Genomic DNA, 20,906 nt, shown 5'->3' with positions numbered 1-20,906 from the left:
AAAAGTGGAAATAAATCTGTAACTTCTAAACGAATAGCCCGATTTTAATAAAATTTCCCATGGCTATAGAGAAGGTGTCGATAAGTTTAAGTTTTGAATTTGGGCTTAAACAACCAAGGGGGTGCCGAGCCACAATGCCCCAAAGTGGGGCACCTCGGGTATATCAAAAATTAAAAATGATGCCAAATTTTTGTTTGCGAATAAAAAATTATAGCTGATTTTTTTGGAAAATTTAAAATTTTAAAATGCAATAAAAGTTTTGTTTATGAATCGTTTTTAATGAAATTTTACACTTATATAAAAACGTTCGATGCAAATCCAAAAGTGAAAAAGATATTTGTGAATTGTTAATGACAATCCCACAATTCCCAAAAAACTTTCCAAAAATCCCAAAATTGGAATTTTTTTGATTTTTGGATCTATTGAAGGTACCAAGCTCGGGGCTATGAAATCCCTTTGCATGATATTGAAGAACAGATTGGGACATACAAAACTGGTCTTAATTTTTTGAAAGCAGCTATGCGATTTTAGAATATGTTGTCTAAAGTTGAAATTTACATAAAAAATAGGTCTACTTCGGAAAGCTCTGGACCACGCAATAATACGAATTTTGATATTATTTTGCTTTTATAATATTTCCCGAAATGTTATCTTTCAGAAAAATATAAACACATTATTTATTTTTTTCTCATTTTCTGTATAATTTAAAATTAATGTAGGTACTTTTTTCGAAAAAAAATGGCGAAAAAACGACTTTTTTATTTTTTTTAAATACTAGCGAAGCGAGGCCCATAAAGCAGGCGCCCAGAAGTATTCCTCTAGCAAAACGAAGTGAGGTGAAGGAGCTGGTTAATGAAATGGAGCGGGATGGAGTAATCGAACCATCTTCAAGTCCTTGGAGCTCGCCTGTTGTGTTAGTTAAAAAGAAAGACGGCAGCACTAGGTTTTGCGTCGATTATAGAAAGCTGAACGACGTTACCAAGAAAGACAGCTACCCGCTACCAAGAATTGACGACACCCTGGACACATTAGCTGGAACAAAATGGTTCTCCACATTGGACTTGCAAAGTGGTTATTGGCAAGTAGAGATTGCAGAAAAAGACAAAGAGAAAACTGAGTTTAGTGCTAGTGATGGATTATGGCAGTTTAATGTGATGCCCTTTGGACTCTGCAATGCTCCAGCCACATTCGAGCGTTTAATGGAACATGTGTTGAAAGGACTTCACTGGAAGACATGCTTGGTGTACCTCGATGACATAATTGTCATGGGGAAGTCTTTCGATGAACACTTGAAAAACCTTGAAGAAGTCCTTAAACGAATAGCTGCGGCTGGACTAAAACTTAGCGTAAAGAAATGTGAATTGTTCCAGAAAGAAGTTAAGTATTTAGGGCATCGCGTAACAGCAGACGGCATATCAACAGATGAGGATAAAATACGAGCCGTAAAGGACTGGCCTCGTCCGAGAAATCTTCACGAATTGCGCAGTTTTCTAGGCCTTTGCACGTACTACCGACGATTTGTACCGAATTTTGCCAGTGTTGCCGCAAGCCCACATGAGCTAACGCAGAAGTCGCGAGCGTTCCTGTGGAGTGAATCTCAAAAACAGGCATTAATTCAGTTAAAGGAATTGTTGTGTACAGCACCAATTTTGGCATATCCCATCCCAGGGACGAAGTTTGTGCTAGACAGCGATGCGAGTGGATAAGGTGGTTGTTGCAATTTAAACAACCTGAAGGGCAACTGGCTCGTTGGATTGAGCGGCTTCAGAGCTATGACTTTAGCATCGAACACCGGAAGGGTTTGAAACACGGCAATGCGGAATCCCAGGGACGAAGTTTGTGCTAGACAGCGATGCGGCATTTCGCAAAAGCCGAGAGAAAGGAATGTGTCATTGACGTTCGACTAATGCATATAGAGTCCAGTGCAGATTGGTCTGTATCGCAGAGAAATGACCCCATACTGTCAAAAATAATATCTGCAAAAGAAGAAGGCAGAAGGCCAGCCCGCAATGAAATATCGGCCGAAAGTCCACTGATGAAATCATATTGGGTCCTATGGAATAGTCTACAATTGTTAAATGGCTGCTTATACCGCATATGGGAAAGTGCTGACGGTAAAACAGTGACAAATCTAATTGTTGTACCATCCTCTAAAATAAACGAAGTAATGAAAGAGTTTCATGACGGTACCAGTGGTGGTCATCTTGGTGTGACAAAAACCTTAGAGCAGCTAAAACAACGTTTTTATTGGATGGGTTGTCAGCAAGCAGTAGCCGATTGGGTAGCCAATTGTCCACAATGCATAGCAGCGAAGGGCCCAGTAGGAAGAAGTCGGGGACAACTTCTGCAGTATAACTCAGGTGCGCCATTCGAGCGGATTACGATGGATGTAGCAGGCCCTTTCGCTAATAGTGATGCTGGAAACCGTTACGTTCTAGTGGTAATGGATTATTTCAGCAAATGGCCAGAGGTATATGCAATACCCAATCAGGAAGCTAAAACGGTTATAAGCGTATTTGTGAACAACTGAGTGTGTCGCTATGGTGTTCCACTGGAGTTGCACTCGGATCAGGGTAGAAATTTTGAATCCGCCGTATTCAAGGAAATGTGCGATTTATACGGAATAAGAAAAACCAGAACAACGCCACTGCATCCTCAATCTGATGGCATGGTCGAAGGATTCAATCGCACCCTGGAGGAATATTTAATAAAAGTGGTCAGTGCACACCAGAAGGACTGGGATGAACGAATAAAAATGACCCACGACATGTCGACATGTCTGGCTTTCATTCTGTCGCGACAGAATGAAAGCCAGATACAATCGAGCAGCGAATTCTGAGGGATTTAATGAAGGCCAACTTGTACTGCTGTATAACCCACAACGCAAGAAAGGACTGTCTCCCAAACTACAAACCCATTGGGATGGACCATACAAGGTGATTAAGAAATTAAACGATGTGTTGTACAGAATACAGAAAGAAAAGAGCCCGAGATCTAAAATGAAGGTCGTACATCTAGAACGACTAGCCGCCTATGGGAGAAGTGAATCTATGCCTATTCGGGACGAACAGGCTTAAGCGGGGGGCAGTGTTACGAAATTTTACTTGAATTCAAATATAACGATTTTAAGGGCTGATTTAAAAGTAGCATAATGCTTTCAAATAACAGTGCTGTAATAGCAAACTGTAACATATCTGTGGGCATTATTAAATAAAAGCCTTCAGTTGACCATTGATCGTAAGTTGGCAACGCTGTTTGAATTCGAATATTCAGTTAAAGAACATTGTAGAAAATACACCACAGATGGCGTATGATCTAGAATATTCGAACTTTGACAGTTAAAGAGCAATCTAGAGTGCAGATGGCAGTGTTATAAATAGTGGCAGAGGTTGCAGTCGTTAGTGAGTTTATCAGAGACGCTTTTCGAATAAACATCAACTGAGTGCCTTAAAGTGTGTTGTGTTTTTAAAGTAAATACGTGTACATTAAAAATGTGTCTTTATTTCTGCGAATTTATAAACGTGTACAAAAAAACACTGAGTGACTATTTAATTCTGTTGTTGTACATTTTAAATAAATAAAGAGTTGTTACAATTTTCAAACTGCTAAACGGCTTTTATTTGCAATCAAAAGTATCCGGTTTATTTAAAGGAAATAAACCAGCGTTTTGAAAAGGTTAAAACGTAACAATATGTAAATATTTTTTGGCCTTTATGAAATAACATCCCTGATATAATTTTTTAAATTGGTTTCTAAAATTTTTTAAAATGTGCTTAAAATGTGTTCAAAATCAGTGTTTAAAAAGCTACAATAACTAACAAATTTGTAACTGTTGCTACAACTACTGCTTCAAAAAAGTGTATGTAGCGGTAGCGGTAGCAGTAGCATTTGTCTTTTTTCGTTTTCTTGTTTTTGTAAAACTACTGCTACCTTCAAAATATAATTCTCTTAACATAGCAGTAGTAATAAAACATGAATTGTAAATGGAGTAGTAGCATAAAAATACAAATCATTGCTACTGCTCTATATCGAGTTTTAATTTTTAAGGTAGCAGTAAAGTAGCAGTTGATGCAACAGTTAAGGTAGCAATAAAAGTAGTCAAAAAAGAAAATCTTCAGTCATAACACCAAAATTGACAGAATTAAACACTGTGTGTTGTTTTTGTTTTGAGAGAGTTTGAAAGAATTATTCGATTTTATTCGTCTCAAATGTTCGTGTTGCTAACAGAAAGATCGTGTTTTCTGTGTGTATAACAAAAAAGCCGATCTTTTGTTTACAACACGACCAACTTACACAAATATACATTCACAACAACAACACATAATATACTTTTTTGGCTGAAGATTTTTATTTTTGACTTATTTTATTGCTACCTGAACTGCTACAGCTGCTACTTCAACTGCTACTTAACTGCTATTTCTTCTACTACCTCAACTGCTACTTATATTACTACTAAATTTTAAAGGTAGCAGTAGTAGTAGTAATTATTGACTCCGAGTTTTTATTAATTTTTTAACTAGACTACTTGTGTTTTTTAGTTGCTACTGCTACTTGTACAAACACTGTTCAAAATCATAAATATTACATTTTTTTATTGTTTTTATTGATTACACGATGCTACGATGGAAAAAAACTTTCATTTAGCCCTTTTTAATGACTAAATCAAAAGTTATATGTATATTTACTCTAACGATCTGAAATTTTTGCTGTTGAAAATGTGTAAAATCAGTTTTAATATTATGACAAAAATTAACTAAAAATGTTTATGCAGTTTTAAGTTGGAATCCTCCCATAAATGGTTAAATGGTCATAAAATCTATGCTATAGTTCAGCTATGATCATTAATATCTGATAAAATATAAAAATCACCTTTTTTCTAAAATTAAAATAAATATTTATTAATTTTTAGTTTACCAGCAAGCTACACCCATAATTTCCAATATTTTGACCAAATATTTTGGCTACCTTAGTTTTCATATGTTTACTAACTAACTAATGGCACTAATGGAAAAATTTATGTTTTGGCCAATGAAATTAAATTCTGTCCGAAGACGTGTATAATTTGAATATTTTTTTCTGCATTAAGCTAGGTACTCTGTTCAAAATTTCGTGCGAAATGCTGTCAAACTACATATAAAATATTTGGAATGAAATATATGCGAAATAATTTCGCAAAAGTTGTACTCTGTTTTTATTGTGGAAAACATGTGAAATACATCTGGCAACCTTATTTTTCCACACGAAATAACATACGCAGCACTTCTTTCGCACGAAATTAAAAGCAACAGCTAGCTGTCAAACAGCATATAAAATTTTTCGCATGATAAAACCATGATTTTTCGCAAATATGAACAGAGTACCTAGCTTTACTTGAGTGGCATATTAGCCATATATCATAGATGGGAGTAGTGCACTAATTTTGCAGTTTGCACTAATACTTAGTGATAGTGCAAAATTAGTGCAATCATTTTGTTCATATTTAGTGCTGAGTTGAAAATTAGCAGCCTCACTAAACATTAGTGATAGAGAGTTAAAAAATTTTGCACTCAAAATTAAATTAGTTGATTTAAAAAAATCCAATCATCAGTTTATTGCAACTTAAAACTTAAGACTAATATTTCATTAAAAATAACAAAAAATATTTAAAAATTTTATTTTTCGAATTTGGAAAAGTGCAAACTAAATTTTTTGCAATTTTAGTGAGTGATAGTGCAATGCTGATTTCAATCAACATTTAGTGCACTACCCCCAACTATGCCATATATTCACTTATCAAAATATTCTCCATCGATTTCGAAGTTATCACAAAGGATTACTTTAGTCCCCATACAAATGTTCTTCCAAAATTGGACTTTATCAGTCATAAATGTTTAATTTATATATGTATCTCCACAAATTCCGCTCCAAAAAAGTTTTATATATACAAAATTCATGTCACCAAATTTTGTCCGATCGGTCCATAATTAGTCATAGCTCCCATAAAGACCCGCTTCCGAAAATCACTTTAACGTGCATAAATCTCTTAAAAATTTTGGTATACCCAAAACATTCAACATAAATGACTTTAATATAGACATAAATCACACGACCTAATTTCATGGTGATCGGTCCATAATTGGTCATAGCTCCTATATAAGGCCCACTTCCGAAAATCACTCAAAAATATAAATTATTGAAATTTTAAAAGAAAAATGTTTTTGCTCTTTTACCTAGTGTAGGGTATTATATGGTCGGGCTTGACCGACCATACTTTTTGACTTGTTTTAATTTAAAAATGTTAGCCCTTTTATAGCCTTTTTTTCTAAGGCAACACTGGTTATAAGTCTTGCTGAGTACATTAGAAATTGTGTCTAAAAATTTCAAAAACACCCTCAAATTCAGAAGTTATTCTCAAAAAACCGTTTTCAGTGATGTTCGTCGACTTATCGACATGTAGTTTAGTCCAGTGTCTATTTAAAACAAGTAAGAGTACTATATTCGGCCGTGCCGAATCTTAAATACCCTCCACCTAAATATGATGGTATAACAACTGAAATAATATAACAATTGTTAGAAAGGCAGAAGATATTTTATTTCAAATGTACCAAAAATTGTATCTAATTCAGCAATTTATAACTGAAATTCCTATTAGAACGTATGAAATTTAATAATTTATATACTTAATAATTAGTTAATACGTTTGGATCAACATTTTTCCCTTTTAACCTCAAGTGAAGAAACAGAGTATAAAAAAGGGTATACAAATATATTTAGACAAATTTCAAAATATTTGGTTGTGGGACTTATGTGGGAGCTATGACCTATTATGATTCGATTGTCATAAAATATTTGAACGTGACTGTTATGTATTTATATGAGAGCTGTGGCCAATTATGGACCAATATTCACAAAATTCAGTATTATGATTTTTTAATACAAATTACTGATCTGTGTACTATTTTGGTTCAATATATGGATACTATGACCTATTATGGTCCTAAGTATTTGAGAGCTATTTTTGTAGAATTTCATATAAACAACGCTATTAACAAGAGTGGACCTTATATGGGAGCTATGCCGAATTATGGACCAATATTTAAAAAATCTTCTAGTACGATTCTTGGATACAAATTATTGATCGGTGTAAAATTTTAGTTCAGTATAGATTTTTTTTGGATATTTGTGCAGGTTAATGTGTTTTCCTGAAGTGGTTCTTATATGGAGGCTATGACCAATTATAGGCCTATCATCATAAAATTTGGTACATCGATTTTTGTATATATTGAATAAATTTGTTTCGAATTTCAACCAGATAACTATATTTGTAACAAATTTATGAAGATTTTAGTGATTTTCGGGAGTGGACCTTATATGGGAGCTATGGTTAAATATGGACCGATATTCAAAAAATTCAGAAGTATGATTACTGGATACAAATGACTGATCTGTGCGTTATTTCACTTTGATATCGATATGTTTTAAATATTTTTTAAGGTGAATATCTTTTTCGGAAATGGGCCTTATAGGGGAGCTATGACCAATTAACGGCCAATATGCACAAAATTTGGTACAGTGATATCTATGTATATGAGTATTATTTTTGTCGAATTTTAGCATGATAAAGATATTTATAAGAGATTTATGAGTACATAACTGATATTCGGAAGTGGACCTTATATGGGAGCTATGATCAAATATGGACCGATATTCACAAAATCCTGTAGTATGATTTTTAAGTATAAATTATGGATTTATGTAAAATTTTGTTTTGATATTGATATTTTTTAGATATTTATTTAGGTTAATGTGTTTTTTGGAAGTGGTCCTTATATGGGAGCTATAACCAATTATCTGCAGATCTTCATAGAAATTAGGTACAGCGATTTTGGTATATGTATATGAGGACTATTTATGACAAATTTCAACTTAATAGAGATATTTATAAGACATTTATGCTAATTTAAGTGATTTTCGGAAATGAACTTTATATGGGGAGTTGTAATTTTTTTAAGCACGAAACTTATTTTACCTGAATTTTGTGTGGATACTGCAATTTTGTAGGCATTTACAGATCATATAACCATATTTCGGGAAAAAATTTGTATGGGTGCTAGGAGAAATCATGGACCGATTCTTATAATTTTCGCCAGAGTTAGTCCCTTTAACATAAAAATAACGTGTGTAGAATTTTATGGTATTATCTGCAATATATTTGCACAAATAACGAAAACTATGTTAAAATTATCAAGTTTTTTTTTTGGTTGTCTCATATTTTGGTTCATAACTCTGGTTCCACTGAACCGATTTTGCTGATTTTCAATAACAAACTACTTAGGAGAACAATAAACATTTTTTTGCAAGTCTACCAACTGTGTTTGACAGACAGACGGACATGGCTCAATCGTCTTAGATTTTCATAAGGATCAATAATATATATACTTTGTTGGGTCTCAGATAGAGATGCTAAACGGGGAATCCCGTTCTCGAAAATCCCGGGGTTTTCAGGATTTTCTAAATCCCGAAGCCCGGGATTTTTTAATTTTAAATCCCGGGGTTTTCGGGATTTTCCAAATCCCGTTTTTCATAAATAAATAGGGGAAATTGTAATTTTTGTGTGACTTTCTAATTCATTTTGACATTCTACATGCTCGAATATCGCAAAGTGATGTTCAGCAAAGTTGTTAAGCTCAACTCCTGCTATAATATAGTTAATAAAGGAAAACGGTATTTTTGGTTTTCCTTGAGTGGGGCTCTAGAAAATCAATTCTTCAACTTTTTTTGTAAGTTATCTAACAAAACTCAATTTAAATCCTCTACAAATGAAATTGATTTTATCTCAGATGAGGAGCTCGAACAAAATGAAAATATTTCGATTGCTAAAAGGCTAAAAGATATTATTAATAAATGTAAAAACCCCAAATAACAATAACGAAACCAAATTATAATGTAGATTTTCAACTTGCAAAAGAAATAGATCATTTTATTTCTGAAGGAACAAGAGGAAAATACTAAGAAGCTATTTAAAATAAACACTTTTTTATACTAAAGTACGGTTTTTCACCAGTATGTCGATTTTTTTCACGAAAAATCGTATAGCAGAAACGCATTCTACGGAAAATTCTAAGAAATTATCCCCAAGAAACCATAGGTCTAAAATCAAATCCTATCGAATTTCGTCATTTATCCAATGATATTGCAGTATATATATATTTTTTTTTAATAGTTTTTTTTTTATTGGATAAAAGACGAAATGCGCAAGATAGGATTTGATTTTAGACCTATGGTTTCTTGGGGATAATTTCTTAGAATTTTGCGTAGATTGCGTTTCTGCTATACGATTTTTTACGTTTTGATCGTCCATACAAATCGACCCGGCCTTCTGCTATACGATTTTTTACGTTTTGATCGTCCATACAAATCGACCCGGCCTAATATACATACTTAATTGTTATTTCTTCTTATATAATGTACTCATGCAAGTATTTTATGCTTTTTAGTGTCTAATAAAAATTAATTGCTAAATAAAAAATTTACTTTCAATTGTAAAGACATAATTATGTACGTTTCTTTCTTATAATTTTCGGGATTTTAGATTTCCCGAAAATCCCGAACCCCGGGATTTTTAAAAATCAGTCCCGATTAGCATCTCTAGTCTCAGATGAATATTTCTCAATGTTACACACGGAATGACAAACTTATATATACCCTCATTCACCACTTATGGTGGTGGAGGGTATAAAAATTAATAAAAACTCGGAGTCAATCAATTACTACTACTACCGCTACCTTTACATTTTAGTAGCAATAGTTGCAGAGTATTGTGTATTGAACTTCTTTTATTGAATACAAAATACTAACTACTAGTTTTATAACGAAAAAATATGAATTCAATTTTGACAAAAAAAAATAATATAAAATCTGATGTAAAAAATCATAATATAACAAGTTAAAAATACAACACTCTTCTCCTTCTTATGATTTGGCTTGTTGGAATTAATATATATTATGGGCTAAATAACACTCGAGGTTTCCTTGGCCGATTTGATCTTCGAGGAGCAGCTGGAGTTGTGGACAACTTTCGTTCTTGGATAGGGGTTGCTGTATTGAACTGTGGGGTTTCTGTTGTTGTTTCTGGTTGGACATGCTGCGCTGGTGTTAATTGGTCATTTGACGTAGATGGGACATTTGGTGTTGATTGGGCATCTGGTGTTACTGTAAAATAGCTAATTGCTCTTTCATTGTGTTGAGTTGGTGTTGCCTCGAAATTTGGGAGACATAATTCATTTCTTTCAGGTACCTTTAAGTCAGCTGATATATGTGACCCTTCAATATTTCTTTTATTAGATGAAAAACTTCTTATTTTATCTACGTGTCGTTTAAATAGTTTGCCTTGATAATTGATAACGTAGTGTAAATCCCCAAGACGTTTCACAATAGTACCTTTTACCCATTTATCCATACGAGGGTTGTGAGTTTAAAAATATACTAGTTCGGATAGTTTAAAAGAGCGGAATGTCGGATGAAAGTGTTCCTCTTGCTTTTAGTGATTTTAGTGTATAAATCATCCGGTTTAATTAGATCAAGATGAGTTCGAAACACTCGCCCTAAGAACAGTTGGGATGGTGGTTGACCTGTTGTAGAATGTGGTGCTTTTCGATACTGATGAAGAAATATGTTTAAATTTGTCTGAATTTAATGCTTTCAGCAAACTTGTTTTTTGCGGCATCATAGTGATTAATTAAAATCTTCTTTAACTCTTCATATGATAAATTTTCTGGTTGCGCAGGACTCACTAAAATTCGAAGGGCTGAATTCAATTCTGCACCCATATTGACTCTTGCGTATTGAGCTTGTAACTCTACTGGAACAGAGCTAAGTTGAAGAGCCCAATCAAATCGCGTAAAATATTCTTTCACTGTTGTTGATTGTGATGAGTTATACTCAGACATTGTGAACACTGGATGCTTCTGAGCTGACGAAGTCGATGTGTTAGCAGAAGCATCGGCAAATGCTTTCTGAATTGCATTGGCAAACATTCCCGTAAGAGATTCCATAACATCTTGTGAAATAGACATCTTATATCCCACTTCTGACACCAAATTATTGTGTATTAAACTTCTTTTATTGAATACAAAATACTAACTACTAGTTTTATAAAGAAAAAATATTAATTCAATTTTGACAAAAAAAACAAGTAAGAGTGCTATATTCGGCTGTGCCGAATCTTATATACCCTTCACCAAATTATACTTCAAAATTTTAAATATTTTTAGGTAAACAAAATTTAATTTTTTTCCAGTTGTTTTTTGAATTTTTTGGAAAAAAAAATTTTTCGATTGTTATTTTAATTTTTTTTTTTAAATTTAAATTTTTTTTTTTTTAAATTTAAAAAATTTTTTTTTTTTAAATTTAAAAAATTTTTTTTTTTTAAATTTTAAATTTTTTTTTTGTTTTTTAATTTTTTAAAAAAAAAAAAAAATTCGGGTTCAAATTTTTTTTCCCGATTTTGACCCATTGTAGGTCCAACTTACTATGGTCTTATATAAGACGTTTGCAAATGTCTTTGAAATATCTATCATTAGATATCCATATTGTCTATATTAATGTCTTAGTAATCCAGATATAGGTAAAAAAATAGGTCAAAAATCGAGGTAGTCTTGGTTTTTTCCTCATATCTCAGCCATTTGTGGACCGATTTTGCTGATTTTAAATAGCAAAATTCTCGAAAGCATGTCTGACAGAATTATTGAAGATTTGGATCCCGAAGATATCTGGGGTCTTCAGAAAACTGATTTCAACAGACAGACAGACAGACAGACGGACATGGCTTAATCGACTCCGCTATCTATAAGGATCCAGAATATATATACTTTATAGGGTCGGAAATGAAAAATGTAGAAATTACAAACGGAATGACAAACTTATATATACCCTTCTCACGAAGCTGAAGGGTATAATAATATAAAATCTGATGGAAAAAATTATAATATAACAAGTTAAAAATACAACACAGAGTAATTTGTTTTGCTACCTTAAAAAAGAAAAAGTTTTAAAGCATCCCAGCGGCGAAATTTTTGAGGCCTTCAGCTATAAGGCCTTCTGTAAGACCTTCCTGGACCTTTTTTTAGATCCAGTACTCATGCTCGCTTGCCTTCTCAGGAAGACCTTATGGAAGGCCTACCTGCTCCCTTAAAAACTCACATTCCAAAGACAAAACTACAAATACAAAAAAATGCAAAAAGTGAAGAGAAAAAAATAAATAAACTTAAAATAGTTTTGCTTTAATTCTTGGCCAAAGCGGTTGTGAGAATTTTTTACTTGGTCATTATTGGATTTTATTATAAAAAAATTAAAATAAATAAGATATCGTTTAGGCCGGGTAAGTTATTAAATTTTAAACATAGTTTAGGCTTAATCAAAGATACAATTTATTTAACAAAATTTATTTACAAAAGGCCTGAAAACAAGCCTGTGAAGAAGGCCTGCTACCAGGCCTGTTGAAGAAGGCCTTCTATCAGGCCTGTTAAAGAAGGCCTTGGTTGGCTAGGACATCGTGTGTAAAAAATGTATGAGTATGGAATGGGTCAATAAGTCCTTGTGTCTGCTAAATAAGGCCTTCCAGAAGGCCTGCTTACTACTTCTTTTCGCCGCTGGGATAGAATAAACACATACAACGGAAGGAGAGAGTAATATATATGGAAAAATTACTCTCTTTTCACACATACGGGTGATACAATAACAAAATACATGCAATACATTCTCATGAATTAGGTTTTTGACAACCGACTTATAGCAGTGATGTTCAAAAATGAAGATGTATTGGTGAGAGAGCTACCCAGCAAACATAATGTCAAACACTTAAAATAAGAACAAAATAAAGAATGTTTAGATTTAGAATTTTTCCCAGATATAACCAATTTATTAAATGAATGTAATATAAATTTTAAGGAAATGAAAGAATATACATTATACGGCCTAAATTCTCTCAAATTGTTTATTTATTTTTGACTTTGTCTTTTTTGTGTTCAATCGTAATTGAAACGCGTGTGTTTGCTATGCTTCATCCAAAAACCAACCAACAACAATGCTCAATGAATTTCTTTAAAAAAAGAGGCATTTGTTACGCTCTTTAAAAGAGCACAACAAATGTGTGTACATTTTTTAAACAATTGTTGTATGGGGTGAACTTCACTGACTTATAGTGCATTTACACTTGTAATTTTCAAAATAGTTTATGATCATAAGCTACTGTTTGTATGAGGATTAGGGTGGGTCAATTTTTTTGACTACTAAGCGTATAGCAAATTCCTAATCTACGGAAAATTCTAAGAACTTTTCCAGAAGAAACCATGGTTTTTTACGAGAAGATTTGGAGCTCAAGACCTCTTTTGCTAGGAGACCTCGGGTATGTTCAATTTTAAAAATAATATTATTTCTTCGTTTGTGTTCCGATTTCAAAAAATGACATATATATAGAATCTTCTCGTCGAGTACTCCATATAACACCTCGTAGCTATCAATTACCTCTTATAGCGTAAGAGATATTGGCATTTGAATAATACATTTTTAACATTTTAACAGTCTTGAGCTCCAAATCTTCTCGTAAAAAACCGGAAGCTCGATTTTGATTTTAGAACCATGGTTTCTTCTGAAAAAGTTCATAGAATTTTCCGTAGATTACGAATTTGCTATACGCTTTACCACGTTTTTTGGGCCCGAACAAATTGACAAACCCTAATGAGGATAATAAAAGATTTGTTTCACTCAATAATAATAATTATGAGATTAACAAAACAACCACCAAAAGCAATAATTCCAATATACTTCTGGTAATTATATTAAGTGCAGTTCAGTGATAATTTATAAATATTGTTCTACATCTAAACCAGCGAGCTGCAGTGAGCTCTCAAATGAGCTCTCTTGTTTTTGTTTTCACATGTACGCAAGCACACACATTGTATAAAAACAGTCAAGGCTGGGTTAGCCGACCGTTGATGTAATGTAACCGTAATGTTGACTTAACGTAACACTTTAGTGCGATTATAGAACATTAAAAACGTGACATATGTTTTTGACATAAACAAACAAATTTAAACAGCTGTTTGAAAGTGTTATCAACACAATTGTTTTAAATACTGTTCAAATCGAAACAATTTTATAATTTTTTTCTGCGATTTAAAAAAAAATGTATTCATCATCATTGTGAAGTGCTTCGAAGTGACTTCATATATGTTTATATTAACCCATTAGGAGACAATTATAAATATTATTTATTACCTTGTCATACAGACTTTATTTATTAAAGGTCCGATAACTTAAAAATTAATTAATATTGTATTGCACTTTATACTAAGGGCCATTATTACAACTTGCCTTTATGTTCGTAATAGTAATAGTTAACTTTAAGGGTACCTTTTTCTATTGCTTAAAGTTTCACCTTCACTATTTCGAACATAAAGGCAAGTTGTAATAATGGCCCTAATTTGTTAATTTAATTTGTCTATACAAAATATTAATTTAATATTTTCAAACTTATTACTTTCGACTATTATTAGTATACATTTTATAAATGCTTGTTCACTGACATTTATTGTTGTGGGATATGCTAGTTCCTTTGTCCCCTTTTACAATGCAGAAATTGAAAGGCAGACATTTTTCTCATTCTCTTTTGAACTAATCTAAACCTGTGTAATACACACTGTACCTCTTCAACTTCTGCATTGTAAACGTAGACTATGCGCATTTCACTGATTGCTTAAGCCAGATCATCAGGAAACCTTTTCCCAAAAGGCTTTAGAAAAAATAAAGATATTATACAAATCAAACTATAGAGTGAATGAGAATTACAGACACTCAAGCTTTATTTGTAAAAATATCAAAGCTTAAACAAAAAATCAACAATAAACAGTGAGTTTATCTTTTCTTACATTTTGTTTTTTATTTATGTATTTATATTATTGAAATATTTAAAACATTTTTAGAACCAAAGTATAACAAGTAGTCCAACTCTTTGACAGCAGTACCTAACTCTAAGCATGTGTTAGTGAAAAAGTACCTAAGTCTAAATATGTGTTAGTAACAAAAATGTACATGTGTTGGTGCCTTTTTAATTTTCACCAGACAAACAGAGTTCTATAAAAATGTTTAAATTTTAATTTATTTCAATTTTCTTCCATTTCCAATACCAAAAATTGAAACTCTGTTCTATAAATTAAATTCACCACAAAGAAAATTATGTGTCAAAAATTAATAAAAAAATAATTTTTTCATTTGAGCAAAATTAACGGGTTTCGGGAATAAAAGTGTCCAGCAAAGTGTTCAAAAAATTCGTAAAATATTGTGTAGAAGTGTAATACGTGGTTCGGTCTTTATTTAGTCGGAAAATAGTAGTTAAAATTTCAAGTATTTTGATGTGTTTAATTCTCTCACAAGGGTGTTGAATTCACACCGTACCCGTATATGTGGGAGAGTAATTTTAAAAAATTGAGAGTTGGACTACTTGGTATACTTTGTTTAGAACATTGAAAATATTTTTAAGCGTTCTGAGCATAAGTATTTTTTATACAAGACTTTTAAAATCAACAAGTTGACAACACCATTAGTAAATGTCCCGTTGAAACGTAAAGAAATTCTGTTTTTAACAGGTTCAGACGTTACAGTTACATTTTGTCACTATAACTGCTTTAACTACTTTACACACAATAGAAACGATCAGCTGTTCCGTTCCGTTAAGGTTACATTACATTACAGTCGGCTAATCCACCCTTCAGTCTCGCCCCAAAGTATACAGAGGTGTCAAATTCGACAGTTCAAAAACACTAAAATCAGCTTTTTTTGAAATTGTTTTGATAGAAAGAGAAAACAAATTTGCGGTTTAATACAGACAGTGCGTTAAAACAAACAACTATATAAATAAGCACAAAACCAAACCAGTTGAAATTGTTTCGAGAGAAGGAGACAAATATATTTTTTTGTCGTGTCGCCTCTGTATACTTTGTGGTCTCGCATGAGCATTGATAGAAGCAGGTTGTGTTACGCTTTTATGCTTGTTTATTTCATTATTTCAGCTATTTGTTTTTGCTAGAGAATAATACTCAACTTATACAACTACAATATCTAAAAACTGTAGTGGTGTGAGTTTGCATTTCGCTGATCTAAACATTCCGGCCCCCTTGCGATTACGCAAAAACACAAAAGGACCGAGTGGAAATTCCAACAATTTTCATAACTTACATTAAATTCAATCAAAATAAATTCACAGATATTTTACAGCGAATTGGAATGAAACATATAAATATGTATGTTTTAAACTTCAAAGAAGATATGATTTGAGAGTATAATAAAAAAATAAGCGAACTAACAAATTCAATGTTCTTATAGATACAATGCAAATATATAAATACAATGTTCGTAAAAAATAGATACATTTGTATGAAATTCAAAAATAGCAAATATAAATACTTTAAAAAAAAATCATAATTTTCGGTAACAGTGTTATACATGAATGTTATATAAAATATTAAAAAAAATAAATTTGTTGTTTATTGACGAATTTTGCCAATTAGCGTCCAGCCTAATATGGTGTCTTGGGCCATCGGAGCTCGGGGATGAATATCAGGTTTTATTAGATGATGGTATACATCGGCCCCGAGAATTATGTTGATGTCACCAGATTCGAAGAATTTTGGATCAGCTAAATGAAGATTTTTATACGGTTCAGCAAGTTTTTCATCTAGGTCTTGTGATCGTAGATGTTGTTGCAAATCTTTTGTGACTGTAGCATTTATGATAAATACAGGTCCATCAACAAAATGTGGTTTAAATGAAAGTTTGCAAATGCGACGAGAGCCTGATCTTTCAATTGGAAGATGATAACGGAGTGGTATGAATTCGGCTATTTTAGTGGTATGATTAGATGGGCTGAGGATTCCACGAACGTTACCCCCCAATCATCACCAAGCTTGACATTTATAATTACAGTTGGGCGTAAAATTGTTGATTGCAGGACATTTACTTCTTGGTTGGTATTGGTGCTTCTCATACGTCTGACAGGTTCAGTGTAGTGTAAATGTGTATGGTGTTTTTGGTGACATTTGCTGACTCATTATTAGATAAGGGGAGAATAACTAATTTAACTATTGGCCTTGTTATAAGGCCTGATGAAGTACGAATTTCTGCAACTCTAACTTTGTTGTCATACCGGGGGAAACTTTTTGTATGCGACCAATTCGCCATTCGTTTGGGGGAAGGTTTTCTTTTTTGATTGCAACAAGATCGCCTATTGCAAAGTTCCTTTTGGGGTACTTCCATTTGATGCGTTTATGCAATTCTTTTAAATACTCTTCTTTCCATCTGCATGCAAAATGATGGTGAAGAATATTGAGTTTTTGCCATCTGTTTGCATAACAAAGTGATTGACCAGAAAAATCTGGTTCAGGTGGGGATAACAATGGGGCGCCAATAAGAAAATGTCCGGGAGTAAGAGCGCAAATTTCAGTGGGGTTATCACTCATAGGACTTAAAGGCCTTGAGTTAAGATAGGTTTCGATTCTTGAGATCATGGTGGTGAATTCCTCAAACGTAAAAGTTTGTGCATGAGTTATTTTCTTTAGGTGTGATTTAAAACTTTTAACACCTGCCTCCCAAAGTCCGCCCATATGGGGAGCGCCAGGGGGGTTAAAACGCCATTCTATAGTTTGAAAATTGTGTTGAGACAGAATATGAGTTCGGACTTGGGATAATAGATTTTCTTGGGTTTTGTTAATGATATTAGCTGCGCCTACAAACGCTGTTCCATTATCGGAGAATATAACTTGTGGGGTACCTCTACGGGAGAAAAATCTTGAAAATACTGCTAAAAAAGCTTGTGTTGAAATTTCACTTGTTGTCTCCAGATGAATCGCTTTTGTTGCAAAACATACAAACACTAAAACGTAACCCTTAGTAATTTTACATCCACGACCAACAAATGATTTGATACTGAATGGGCCAGCGAAATCAAGGCCGGTGTTAGTAAAAGGGCGCGACAGGTACGTCCGCTCTGGGAGGAGTGATGCCATGAGCTGCTGGCTTTGTTTTTTCTTATATAAGACACATGTTTTACAGTTAAATATAATGGTTTTAACTAAGTTTTTCAGTTTTGGTATCCAAAACTCTAATCGTACCAAGCGTACTAGAAGTGAATTTTCGCCATGAATCGTATACTTATGTATAAGCTCTATATATAAACGGGTGAAACGACCTGAGTAGGGTATAATCTTGGGGAATCGTTCTTCATATGACAGCATTTCAGATCGGGAGAGTCTACCATTTATCCTCATGATGCCATCAGAGTCTATAAACGGGTTAAATGTTAATAATGAACTCTTTTTGGGAATTTCTTGTCCACAAGAAAGCAGTGAGTATTCGGGGAAGTATAGCTTTTGGCAACAAATCACTAAGTTACGTTTAACGAGTTTTATCTCTGAGTGTTGTATAGTGAGAGAGGGACAATTGAATGCAGTTTTGAGATGTGAATGAGTCGCATGATAAAAACGATATATGTACGCAATGGCCCGTGAGAGATCAGAAAAACGAGAGAGAATGTCTTCTGAGTTTTGATTTAAATGGGTTTTTATGGGCCTAACTTCCTCATGAGTTTTTACAACTGGCAGTACTGAAGGCCATTGTGAAATGGGTAATTTGAGTCATGTTGGCCCATACCACCACAAATCATTACCAATTCATTAGCCGTAAGTCCACGAGAACCTAAGTCGGCTGGGTTATCCTTAGAGCAAACATGACGCCATCTGTCATTTCCTACTTTATCTATTATAAAAGTGATTCTGTTGGCGACGAATGTATTCCAATGCGAGGTGTGTTTATGTAACCAGGCCAACACGATAGTTGAATCTGTCCAGAGATGTAATTCACATTTCTCAAAATTAACTTGAGATCAAAATGATGATATCAATTTTGATATCAATAAAAGCCAACTGCGCATAGTTTCTGGCTTTAAGTTTTCATCCCATTCGATTTGGTCCTTCCAAATCTGCTGCATAATCATTTTTGCGACAACAATCTTTGGGGCCAGCCATCCAGCTGGGTCAAACAATCTTGCAATATCTGATAGTACGGTTCGTTTTGTGACATTTTCTCGCAAAGGCTGTGTTAAAGGGTTAAAGTAAAAGTCATAGAGAATTAACATAGAGACGAGACTCTCCGAATTGTCAAACAAAAATACAACAAATCATATGTCTGATACAACAACAAAATACATTGACTAGCATGTATTGAATTGCGGAATAAAATCCTTTGAAAAGGGGCATGACGTGAGTTTACCAGTATCTGCCGATACATTTTTTCGATGTCAGCATTAAATATGTATTTGAACAAACGCCAACGAGTAATTAGCACAGTTAAATCTTGCTGTAAAACTGTTCCGGGATGTAATACGTCATTCAGACTTAATCCAGATGAAGTGGAACTAGATGCGTTGAATACAACACGAAGTTTCGTGGTTGTGCTTTCGGGCTTGAGCACAGAATGGTGGGGTAAGTAGAACGAAGAGTTAGGGGGAGCAGATAAGTCTGGTATTACGGTGATCATATGATTGAGAAGTGAATATTCTTCAATTACTTTGTCGTAATCGTGTTTTAATTGTGGGTTCCTTTTAAGTCTACTCTCATTTCTAAGAAATTGAGTTAGGGCTGAGTTGCGAGAGTTGCCGAGGGGTATATTATCAGTATATTCGGATTTAACGGGTAGGACCACTACGAAACGACCATTTTCTCTAAAAGTTGTATTTTTATATAAGTTTTCACAGAAAACATCTTCAGTAGATATTGTAGGTTTTTCTTGAACTTCTTCAAGTTCCCAGAATATAGTTAGTTGATTGTTTAGGTCAAGATGATTCATATATGAAGACACAGAATTAAGAGTGGGTGTAGGGGAGTGTATTTTTCCTGAGATAATCCATCCGAAAATGGTACGCTGAGCAACAAGAGACCTATGATTTTAGGATACACATCACAACCTATCAATAGTTCAACATTTGGGGTTTTATAAGAGTAGCTATCACCCAAGGGCAGATCAGAAAATTTTGCACTAATAATTAAAGACATTTTCTAATAGGGTAAGTCTCCTGTTAATTTATTGACGACATACGCGTCAGTTGTAGTTTTGAAAAGTTTTTCTGTAGGTGAACTTATTGTAATATTACAGATTCTATTCGCAGTAGCAGATAATGAACCACTTAGCCCAGTAATATTAGTGTGTGATATTTTTGTGGGGATTGCCAGAGAAGCCTGAAGTTTCTTTGAAATGAATTTGCTTCAGAGGCTGAATCAATAAGTGCTCTTACAGTACAACGTACATTTCCTACACAAACATCAACCAAAGCTGTACCAAGAATTACAGAGTTATATGTAGTGGACTGTAGCTGTGTAGAATACGATTGACGCAATATTGCTGCAGCAGCAGCTGAAGTAGAGGGGGTATCTGCGGGGTTGCTAACTATTTGTGAGGGGTGCGATTCACGAGTGTTATTCGTTGATGAATCGTTAGATGATCTAACACTAGCTTGTTGGGATACGGTTAAGTTTTCTGAGCGATGTAAGAGGGAGTGGTGTTTCTGTCTACAGAGCGAACAACTATAGTGGCTTTTGCACGTTTTGTAGTCGTGAGAGAATGCTAAACAATTAATGTTTTTTCTCAAAAGAATAACGATCTTCGACTGTCATGGCTAAGAAATTGGGACACAATCTTAAGCGATGGGCATCTTGACAGAGCGAACATTTCGGAGACTTGTCATTCGTGACTTTTGTTTGAAACGTACTAATTTTTCTAGGATAGTTGGGATTCTGTTTTTTCATATTAGATTTCTTAGAGGGATTTTGAGAATCAGATGATGAGGTACGAATGTCAGCGAAACCTTCAAGAGATTGGTA

The 20,906-nt window shown here is 33.6% G+C and overlaps 1 protein-coding gene across 1 annotated transcript; it reads right to left on the bottom strand.

The window, feature by feature from the left end:
• Window positions 1-18,913: 18,913 nt before the first annotated feature.
• Window positions 18,914-19,875, bottom strand: LOC135948964 (uncharacterized). The gene is made up of 2 exons (XM_065498418.1): window positions 19,300-19,875; window positions 18,914-19,123 (listed from the first exon to the last, which is right to left on the bottom strand). Exons 1-2 carry the CDS (start codon window positions 19,873-19,875, stop codon window positions 18,914-18,916), a joined length of 786 nt encoding a protein of 261 aa, XP_065354490.1.
• Between the last annotated feature and the right edge of the window lie 1,031 nt (window positions 19,876-20,906).

This window comes from Calliphora vicina, chromosome 1, assembly GCF_958450345.1.
Source record: "Calliphora vicina chromosome 1, idCalVici1.1, whole genome shotgun sequence".
NCBI classification, from domain to species: domain Eukaryota; kingdom Metazoa; phylum Arthropoda; class Insecta; order Diptera; family Calliphoridae; genus Calliphora; species Calliphora vicina.
Note: the sequence above shows the minus strand (reverse complement) of the source record. Positions and strands in the feature narration are given on the sequence as shown.